This window comes from Martes martes (assembly GCF_963455335.1).
Source record: "Martes martes genome assembly, chromosome: 13".
NCBI classification, from domain to species: Eukaryota; Metazoa; Chordata; class Mammalia; order Carnivora; family Mustelidae; genus Martes; species Martes martes.
This window is the reverse complement of record NC_137901.1, coordinates 75,603,979-75,614,728: the sequence shown is the minus strand read 5'-3', so window position 1 is coordinate 75,614,728 and position 10,750 is coordinate 75,603,979. Positions and strand designations below refer to the sequence as shown.

The window sequence follows — 10,750 nt, the reverse complement described above, 5'->3', positions numbered from 1 at the left end:
TTAAATAAAATTTACCCACAGTTGGTACCTCCATATAGCAACAAGACTTGTGTTTATTCAACACATATATATACATTGTATGTGTATAGATCCTTAAGAGGACTCGTCAAAAGCAATCGGTCCTGGGCTGGTTAATTAACCAAGCCTGCAAAACTAATTTTTCCTCTGCTAATTCTTCTCCTACTAGTTTCCTTGGGGCAAAATTCCCAGAGGTGAAAACCCTGGGCCAAAAGGTAGAGACCTTGAAGACTTCAGATGTCCCTTGTTACACTGCCCTCTGGAAAGTTGTGCCAATAAGCATACACCCCCTCCAGCCTCGAAGGAAAGGGCTTTAACAAAGAGCACTGTCCAGTACTGCCTGTCTGAAGGAGGGAAAGGTGTGTCCTTGGCCATGACTCACGTTCGAGCCCACTGATGGCTTCAGGATATCCTAACGTGCTAGCAGAAAGAGAAGGGCCACTTAGAGTTAACAGATTCTTAAGAGCCAACAAGAAGTTTTTCTGGACACAGGACACCAAGAACAGCAAGGGAAGTAGCCTTTAGAAAAACAGAAGTCCTCCCTCAATGGGGCCTGGCTGGCCGTCTGGGGCTGATATGGTGACCTTTAGGTCTTCTGGCATAGAAACAAGGCAGCCGAAGTGAGAGAAAGCTGGTCATCAACACCGCACACACGTGTCTGCCCCCTGACCGTGGGCATCCTGGAGGGGCACAGACAGCATCTGCCGACTCTACTTCCTGCAGCCACGCACAGGCTGACCATGAAGCCGGCTGCCGTCCTCCTCACAGATGACAGCAACTTCAGGAAAACGTACTTGGGGAGGGGGAGCTTTGTGCCAGTCATTCATGTTCACAAACCTTTGGAAAAACTAAAGGGTGAGTGATTCCTTGCTACAATCACTGAAATGTCATGAGATGCTATTTTGCTGTAAAAAGGGAAGCTAAAAAGGCCATGAAGTTCAAATGACCCTGAAACCCTCTGCTGGAATAAAAATCACAGCTAAGCCGAGGGGGCTGTACTTGTACTGACGAAAGCAATGCTTTCAAAGGCACGGTCAGGGACTCAGCTGGTTGCAGTCACACTGTGAGCCAAGCGCAGTGGCGAGGGCTGTGTGTGTGGCCAGGTGCGGGAATCTCTCTTCCGAGTGACGTATCCCTCCTTCAAAGCGGGGAAAGGGGTGCCTCAAGATGAGATCATCTTCCCCAGATCCCACCCCTGGTAAAAGCTGGAGGCCTGCTACAATCCAGCACAGCGCCCTCACTCTGCTATACCCCACTCGACCTCCCCCTGTGTGGGAGTGCAGTGGTCCACCCCACCTCCCCTGTACTCACCCTCAGCGAGGAACAGTCGCCCAGCTGGTTCCACTGAGTCACAGTGGTTGTGGGATGCCTCAGAGACAGCTGGGGTGTGAAATAAACACGGACACCATTTTGTAATCAATGACTTTTTATCTTTGAAAATGGAAGCAAGTGTTTTGACAGAATACTATGGCTGCTCTATAAGAGCCGATCTAGGAGTAATTCACTGGTTTTCCTCTGGGATAGCACGGCTTTAAAAAGAAAAAGGGGGGGGAAAAAGGGAAAAGACACAACAGGAAGAATAATCCACAAAGCTTCAGGCGCCGACTCTGAGCCTGGCTGGGCATCCGTTCATTAAATAAGTCATAAGCTACACACTAAGATCAAGGTAATTTCTCCTTGCCCTCTGTCTTCTCTTTGAACCACATTCGCTATGGTGTTCCACCACCATCAACAGTTTTCTTTACTTAATTTGGTATCAGAACCTTAAAACATTTCTCAATCTTAAAAATGAAGGTCCTCAGCAGATTATGTTGATAAAGAAACATGTACAGGTTTGAGTATAAGTCACTGTGATTACTGTTTTCCTTACATCTCATTATCCACTCCAATATTACACACACACACACACACACACACACACACACAACCACACCAAACATTCAGAAGTTGTGGAGACAGTGATCCCAATATTGGGTAAAAACACAGTACCTGTCCTACACAGACATTAGCCCCAGCTCGGCTGTGCATTCCAACCCACTGTCACCACACTCCACCTCCATCCTGGCTCCCAGTTACAGATGCTTCCCGCCAGTCCCATCCCACACCGGCAGGAACAGGCACAAGCGTGCCCCTGGGTGGGCCCACTGGCACTATACGTTTCGTGTTCAACCACACTCAGCCCTTCCCAGAGATTCCTTAAATCTTGTTCCTCAAGCATGCAAAACGAGAACATGGAAATGGGAGAGAAGTTCAGGATAACTTAGGAATGGAACAGGTCATCAGAGCTCAGTCGCTGGGCTGCGTCTGGGGAGCCTCTTTCTGAGCTGGAGGGGCACGGCAGGTTGGTTTGTGTGGAGAGCGCATGAAGGGACAGGTCTGTACACATTACCACTACAGCAGAGCCCTGCACTCCCGGTCTTGCATCATGCTAGACCGGTCTCCTCACTCTCAATACTCAATAGCGCCCTCTAGCCTCCTCTTAGCTGAACGTGGGGAGGGCTGAAAGGCAGGGAGAACAGAAGGACTGGCTGGGGGAGCCCTGAGAGAGGTGGCTGCATCCATGAGACCGCGGGAAAGGCAGGGGCTCCGGTGGTGCAGGGAGAGCAGAGGATCAGGTGGGGGCACGAACTCCCCTCCAGTTTCCCTAGGTCTTAGTCCCCTACTGTACTCAAGAGCTAGGCAAGCTGCTGAAATGGGCATGAGGGAGCACTCCACAGTGGCTTCTGTGGCTTCTTGTCCCGGGCACCCTTGTCAAGTATTGACCGAAACCTGAAACATGATGTTTAAAGTGATTAATGCAATAGATTCTATGTGTATAACAAAACTGCAGAAACACATGCTAGTTTAGGTTAGATTATAATCATCTGAAGCACAGGATAACCAAGAAGTGAAATTCCATTCTGGTACAACCACCCAGTTTCTAGAAAAGAGAAAGGAAAGAAAGGAAGCAGTACAATAGGAGCTTTTCTGATCAGAGACTCCATTAAAGGAGAGGGTGGTGATGCGAACCCACGTGATTTTTCAAGTCTTCCTTCTGTAGTCATGAGGATGACCAGGTTTGTGCTGCAAACGAGCCAGCACCATGTGGCTACTGCTCTGATTGTTCTCAGATGAATGTGTATACAAAATAATATCTTCATTTAGTTTATAAACATACACAGTGCTGTCCCTTTCAAATTAAGGAAAAAAAAAACCACACACAAATACTGCAAAGTAGCAAAATACAAGGGGGGAAAAAAGCTACTTTTGGTTTTGGCAACATTAAAAAAAAAGAAATACAAAAAGCAATGTGGCATTGGTCCCTGTTTATAAAAAAAAAGGTACTTGGGCACGACACTGAATCAGAATTGGTTGGTTTTCTAAAATTCAGAGTATCTGGGATTTTAAAAGTAGCACTTTTGTCTTTTAAAAGTTCGACAAGTCACGTAACACTTAAAACATCAAAAAAGCTTTCTGATAAAAAGCTCGGCTTTTAAATCACATTTTGTTTCTACAAATTTGGGAGACGAATTGAGTTCTTACTGGAATGTGGCCTATCGCTGGTTGACAAATGTGACACAGAATGTCTCCGAATGGCAGTGCCTCCCTTTCGCCCTCCCTGGGACCACGCCAACAACCAGCTACCAAGCACAAGTTCCTGCTCCCATTTTGGGGGTTGGGGGTGGACCTTCAGGCTGCGATTTTCGCCATCTGCTGTTCTAACTTGGAAATGCGCTCATCTTGATTGCAGATTGTGTCTTTTATAGATTTGATCTCTTTCAAAATCTCATCCAGCTTGGCTTCGTTTTGCTAAGAAAACCAGAAAAGACGGTGGGGGAGACAAGAGGTTACTAAAACGCAGTAAATGAACCTTACCACAGTTGAGAATTTATAAAGCATACAATCTAATTTTCTACTTTGGAAGTGGCAAGCCACAGGCACCAAACTGGGCCTTCCAAGAGAAGGCCACCTGCCGGCTGGTCAGTCCACCTGCCGCCCACAGCAGAACTAGGTTCCCACAGCACTGCACCCACTCCCTGTGCCTGGGCACTTACCCGCATTGAGACTCAGGACATAAACTGTGGGACAGGACCAATCCTTCCAGGGCTGCCCCACAGCCCAGCCACTCCATGCAATGTCATGAGTAAATTCTTTCTTTCTTTTTTAAAGATTTTATTTATCTATTTGACAGAGAGAGACACCGCAAGAGAGAGAACACAAGCAGAGGGAGTAGGAGAGGGAGAAGCAGGCTTCCCACTGAGCAGGGAGCCCGAAACAAGGCCGGATCCCAGGACCCTGGGATCATGACTTGAGCCGAAGGCAGATGCTTAACGACTGAGCCACCCGGGTGCCCCATAAGGAGTAAAGTCTATGCGACCTGGGTCAAAGGTGAAGCTACAGAGCTCCTACCATCTCCCAGGAAGGGTCCTTCTTAGGAACTAAACCCCCTGCCCTCCTTGCTAGAACTCTTCTGAAGAGGACTCAGTCTCTCCCAGGTGGATGTGATTCATTTGGAAACCCTGCAAGCCATGGCACCCCACGTGGTTTCCTCAGTCACAGCCAAAGCGACAGCTCCTCCAGGCACCTTGGCTCTTCATTCCACTCACCTTCTCACTGACAACTCACTGCCCTTCCTCTGGCTCCCTGGGATCCCACTCTACTCCCACCAACTCCCCAAGCACAACCTGTCCTCCCTAGCTAGACCCTGTTCTCCCCCAGCAGCAGCGCCCCCCAGGGGCCATGCGGGTCTCCTACATCAGGCTTTGGTTCCCACCACTCCACTGAAATGGTTCTTGCCAAGAGGCCCAAGATCATCTTTGCTGTTAAGTCTCACTCACCACCAGATGCACCCCTGAACCCTCTTACCACGCTTTCCCCTTCCTGAGACCTCCTCTTCCCAGCATCTGCGGCCCCACACTCTTGTGTTTCATTTCTACCCCAATCAGACATCAGTGTAAACACGGGGGAGAAACAGTTAAGAAAACACCCAAGCAGGGGCACCTAGTGGCTCAGTCGGTTAAGCGTCTGCCTTCAGCTCAGGTCATGATCCCAGGGTCCTGGGATCGAGCCCACATCAGGTTCCCTGGTCAGCCAGGAGCCTGCTTCTTCCTCTCCCTCTGCCCCTGACTCATGTTTGCTTGCTCTCTCTCACTCACTCTATCTCTCTCAAAGATGGTAGTAGACTGACTTCTACCCCGGTCATTATAAAAAACACAGCTGAAGGAGCCAAAAGTGGCCACAAGCTCCTAAATGTTATGTGACCAAGAAGGTTCTTAAAAATTCTCGTTCTCATTCACTAAAAGCCCTGAGCCTGGGGCGCCTGGGTGGCTCAATTGTTAAAGCGTCTGCCTTCAGCTCAGGTCATGATCCCAGGGTCCCAGGATAGAGCCCCACATCGGGCTCCCAGCTCAGCAAGGAGTGTGCTTCTTCCTTTGCCCCATCCCTGCCCGTGATTTCTCTCTCAATAAATTAAAAAAAAAATAAAAGGGGCGCCTGGGTGGCTCAGTGGGTTAAAGCCTCTGCCTTCGGCTCAGGGCATGATCCCAGGGTCCTGGGATCGAGCCCCACATCGGGCTCTCCGCTCAGCGGGGAGCCTGCTTCCTCCTCTCTCTCTGCCTGCCTCTCTGCCTACTTGTGATCTCTCTCTCTCTCCCTCTGTCAAATAAATAAATAAATAAATCTTTTAAAAAAAAAAAAAATCTTTAAAAAAATAAATAAAAGCCCTGAGCCAGCCAAGCTCACTCTCCACCTCCTGCAGTCCTTACCACACTAGCCGTGTCTGGGGTTTTCTTGGGGACACTGATCAGGTCGCACTTCTTATTTGCAGTGGGCTTGCTATCCAGAATGTTCTTCTTGACCACCTTGAGATCCCGGTTTTTTCCAGGAATGTATCCATGCTTTAAGGAGATGAGGACTGGATCTGCATTTTTCCCCTCAAACCACTCCTCTGCCTCCAGTGCTGCTTCAGGCCCTGCTGTATCAGGATACAGGTCATCTTGGAAAAGGTCGGACTACAAGAGACATTTTGGGAAAATCCTTAGGAAGACAGCCCTGGAATTTTAAAAATATTTTTAAACAAGAATTGCCTAGGAAACTGGGCACTTACCTTCCTGGGAACAGTCATGATAATAGGCTCACACTTCCTCTCATGAAGTTTGAAGAATCTTCAAGGGGTAAAAAAAGGCAAAGTTGTAGTAAGTGAAACAGGAGGCCAGGTAACAGGCTTCCTGACCGAAAACTAATCTTCTACATTGCTGTATGGGATACGAAATGCTTTGCCAATCACCTTAGCACATCTATCAGGGGAACAGGTACATTTTGTGTTCCTATTTTCCAGATTAAAAAAAAGAAGCCAAGAGAAACTGTGCTAGGAAATGGTGGACTAGAAACAAGGAGCAGGAGAATTCTGTCTGTGCTTCTGGGGATGGTCCAACCCCAGTCATCTGGGGGCTGACCTGCCATGGTGGAACCACCACCACTGACGATGAGTCACTTCTGGAGAAGGGACCAAGCCAGCAGTCAGGAGAGAGCAAACACCCAATATTAGACAGTAACTATCTATGACTTGGAGGCCAGGTCTTCTGCCAACTAGAGGTGACTGAACATCTGTCAGCATAAACAGGATTTTTAAAAAGGAAAACAATCTTAAGATAAAAATTTTGGCATCCAAGTTAACCACATCATGTCTAACGCTCAAGAAAAATTTGAAATTATCCCAAATGTGGGAGGAGTGGGAACCTCTGCAGTCAGCTTGGTGGTAAAAAAAAAAAAAAGACTGCCCTGGGACTGCCAAGCAGCTCGAGGACCGAGCATGGCAGCATGTTCAGCAAAGCACCCAGCATCTAGCGAATGCTCAAGAAACACTTCCTACGTAGAAGGTGTCCTGAATGATTGTGCTTATAGTCTTTTAAACTGTTAGATGACAGTAAGATAAAGGCCTTCCCAAATACTGGAGGCAATTTTAAGTTTGGATTCAATCTATTTTGAACTGTATTTTGATGAGATTGGTTTACACCATAATTTTGAATTATCTGTGACAGCTTTCCTTCACTAACTCCAGGTATAGAGAGTTAAATGTATTTAAAAACAAACAAACAAAAAACCTAGAGTAATTAATATAAAAAGGGGCATCTAAAAATTATTTTTATTTTTCAAAGATGTATTACTTATATGACTAGGACAGCATGGTTAGGCAGATGTCCACAGAAAGGCAGTGTTGTGGGGCACCTGGGTGGCTTGGTTGGTTAAGTGCCCAACTCTCGACTTTGGCTCAGGTCATGATTTCGGGATCATGCGATTAAGCCCCACGTCAGAATCTGCACTCAGTGGGGAGTCTGCTTGAGATCTCTGTCTTTCCCTCTCTCCCTCTGCCCCTCCCCCTGCATGTGCGCGCTCTCTCTCTCTCTCTAAATTTTAAATAATTAAAAAAAAAGAAAGAAAGAAATACAGTGTTCTACAAATGTGTGGTATGACCACAGGCCTGATAGTGCAGTGCTAGTCATTCTGTTGTTTAAAATGGACAGTCAGTCATTCATGAGTTTCAGGGACTATCTTTTGTTGACTAGGAGGAGAAAAAGGCCTACCCCTTAGGAAGACCACTAGCATTATGCAATACAAAATTCTGAAAAATCCACAGGGGTAGAGACGCAGGAATTCTATAACACAGCTGAACTTCCTGAATCAAGCTAACCCAACACCCAGCTATCGGTCTTTGGCTTCTCTAACAGGATCCACGAGGTCTACAGTTCAGTTTGGAACCTGTTTTTCCCCCAACAGGGCAGAAAAACCATCTCTTCTTTCCATCCCAGGGGCAGGCTCTCCCTGCTTGCCTCCCAGGGACACTGGCCACAGCCTCAGCCTGAAGACAAGAGATGAAGGCTACAGTATTTCTGTAAGTCCACAGTGAGCCTCGGCTAATCGATGCACCGCAGGTTATATAGTCTGGAGACCAGGGAGGGGCACAATTCAAGTAAATGATTTTGAAAGGTTCTTCACTGTTGTAGAAGTCCATGTTCCCGGGCACCTGAGTAGTCTGCCTTCGGCTCAGGTCATCAACTCCGGGTCCTGGGATCGAGCCCCATATCAGGCTCCCAGCTTAGCTGCAGGTCTGCTTCTCCTCCTCCCTCTGCTGCTCCCCCTGCTTGTGCTCTCTCCTGTCTCTCTCTCTCTCTCTCAAATGAATAAATAAAATCTTCTTAAAAAGTAAATAAAACTCCATGTTCCTAAGTGTGGGCAGGAAACCAGATACCAAGTCCATGCCACCACAAAGGGCACACAGACTGGCTCCAGGCACAACTCGCGGAGGTAGTGATCTTGTGAAGCACACAGCACAGACAATCTGAAGACTTTACCAGACCGACTCTTTACCTGGCAATCTCACATTTGTTAACATCAAGTCCCCTCTTGGGCATGTAGCCCATCCCTCTCTGAGGCTCCTTGCTGCTGAATGTGTTGAGGTAGTGGACGTACGGGGATTCATCTGTGATCTCAAAATAGCGGATACTGCTGTCACCCTACGAGAAATCAGAGACAAGTTCGCGCTGAATGTTACTTAAAGCATCTGGTTGAAGTGGGGTCTCCCTCCCCTCTAAGACCCGCATTAACCGGGACTCTGCCTCAGTGGCCAACCTTTGCTTTCTCTTCAGAGGAAGAGGATATGATGGTTGCTCTTCCTGGCAAAGTAAGCCCTCCCTTTTTAGATGCTAGAATGTCCCTCAAACGGTCTCCTCCGCCTCCTGCTGAAGCCTTGAATTTGACTCCACTGAGCTTAGACACTAAGTCGGAGTCAGGGCAAAAATGTTAACACCTCTGGCCAAGCAACTGCAATTGCAATTCAACTTCAAAGAACAAACAGAAGTCTGGACTGTTGAGAAGGCAGTGACTGATTCTCAGTGGCAACAGAATGGTGTCGTTCACAGACCTGAGGGCACTGACATCGGCCAATCAGATGACTATAAAAAGTAAGATTTTTATAATTCAAAAACATTAAGAATAAACAGCTCTTAAATCATTCTTAATTCATTATTCTTAACTCATAGTAATCCTTAATTCATAATTAAGATACTCACTAAAACATGAGTATCCTTTAACTTCGGAAGGCAGTGCTATCTCGTAACCGTGTGTCAAATTCTGTGACACATTTGCTTAGAAAGGTCAGATGTTTTTGAATATCTGAAGCATATGCTAGTCTCTCCAAGTATAACTAAGTGTCACACAATTATACCAACCTGAACAACGAAGGCAAGGCTGCCTGCCAGAAGCAGCGTGCTTGGTATGTATGCGTGTGCGTGTGATATAAATAACCAGGCAGTTTTACACCCTTGCCTTCAAGTCTCTCCTTTTGCATGGTTTCTACTTGTTTCAATGATGTAAATATCTAAAGCAATGTGAAGAAGCTAAACACAGACTATCTGTTTCCTGCATACTCAAAACAACCTTCCACCTCATGTTAATAATATCTGGGTAACCGCTCCTGTTACTTGTTTTGATGTACTCTATGGCAGTTGTGAACATCTGAAGTAAAATGACTTTCCAGGAAACAGACAAGACCCCAGTTTCCAAGCACCTGATCTATGACAATGTAGAGCATGCTCAGTCAACTATGAGAAGTGAGACATCTCTGGCTTAACCTAGCAAGGGGCCATCTAACAGGTTTGGGGCAAATACATCAACAGCTCCAGTTGCATTAATTCATTTATTTCAACTACAGAAATTCTAAGGAAAACGGAACCTACGAAAGAATAAGGAACTTTCAGGTTACTGCCCACTAAAAAGAAATCATCATCATCATCAATCTAGCAACACTGTAGTTAGGGAGACTGTAAGGCAGGAAGGTAGGCTTTCTGATTTCAGTGTGGGGTCTTCTGTAACAAGTGTCACCTTCTGAAACTAGGCAGACCATACACTTTTCAAGCTCAGGGCCCTAATGCTCAGCTCTAGGAACAAGAAAAACATCCTGGAGTATCCCTGAGGCCTTCAAAAGCTCCTATCCACAAAGCACTATTCTCCCTACAAGTACATGGCATGTGGTGTAAGGACCTACCTGCCAACAGAGGGCTCCTCGGCGGACTGCAGCATTAGATGCAGCGACCTCATTACTCATTCGTCACACCATTACAGGGCAATCTAAAATCCCGGATCCCACGGCACCAGAGGTGAAAGGACATCAGCGTGCCCTCTTTTTCTCATCAGAGTGCCTGAGCAAAGCTATCCCTGTCAGCATTTGCCCCAACACCAGAGCCCCATCCCTGCTGCAGTCAGAAGTCCTGAACACAGTATGTTATTACCACACAAATGACAAGTTCAAAGGGTCCAGTCTCAAGACTGAAAACACACCCAAATCACTGGTCCTTATTTTAGCTTAAGACATACACAGAAATCAGACAAATTAAAATATTAAAATGATGTAAGGCACTGCCCTTCTACTAAATCTCTGAAGGGTACTTTTCCTCTTACAAGATTAAATTTAATATGAAACATTAAAATGACAGTTTACCTTTCCACATAAGTAAATGATACTGGTGTCGGGGTCATAGAAGGGCAGCAATACCCCATTGCTAGTGTCCATTTCATGAAGAGCAATTGGTTCCTGCATATTTTTCTGGGAAAAAGATACAAATACATATATTTGTATACATACACTTTACAAGGGGAATCATTCTTTTATCCCTAATTACGTGAGCAATTTTCTAGAGTAATGAAGGTTTAACAATGCACATATAACATTCATACAGTAGATGCCAACTCAAACACA

The 10,750-nt window shown here is 46.4% G+C and overlaps 1 protein-coding gene across 4 annotated transcripts in view; it reads right to left on the bottom strand.

Annotated features, from left to right (window-relative positions):
• Nucleotides 1-1,429: 1,429 nt before the first annotated feature.
• CORO1C (coronin 1C) overlaps nucleotides 1,430-10,750 on the bottom strand; it is an 87,008-nt gene continuing 77,687 nt past the window's right edge. For all 4 annotated transcript variants that reach the window (XM_080820896.1, XM_080820893.1, XM_080820895.1 and 1 more), the window contains 5 exons: nucleotides 10,493-10,597; nucleotides 8,365-8,510; nucleotides 6,104-6,161; nucleotides 5,763-6,008; nucleotides 1,430-3,807 (listed from right to left, as the gene is read on the bottom strand). In XM_080820896.1, the coding sequence (XP_080677022.1) occupies nucleotides 3,688-3,807; nucleotides 5,763-6,008; nucleotides 6,104-6,161; nucleotides 8,365-8,510; nucleotides 10,493-10,597 (675 nt within the window). In that variant the 3' untranslated portion in view covers nucleotides 1,430-3,687. The remainder of the gene's footprint in view (nucleotides 3,808-5,762; nucleotides 6,009-6,103; nucleotides 6,162-8,364; nucleotides 8,511-10,492; nucleotides 10,598-10,750) is intronic.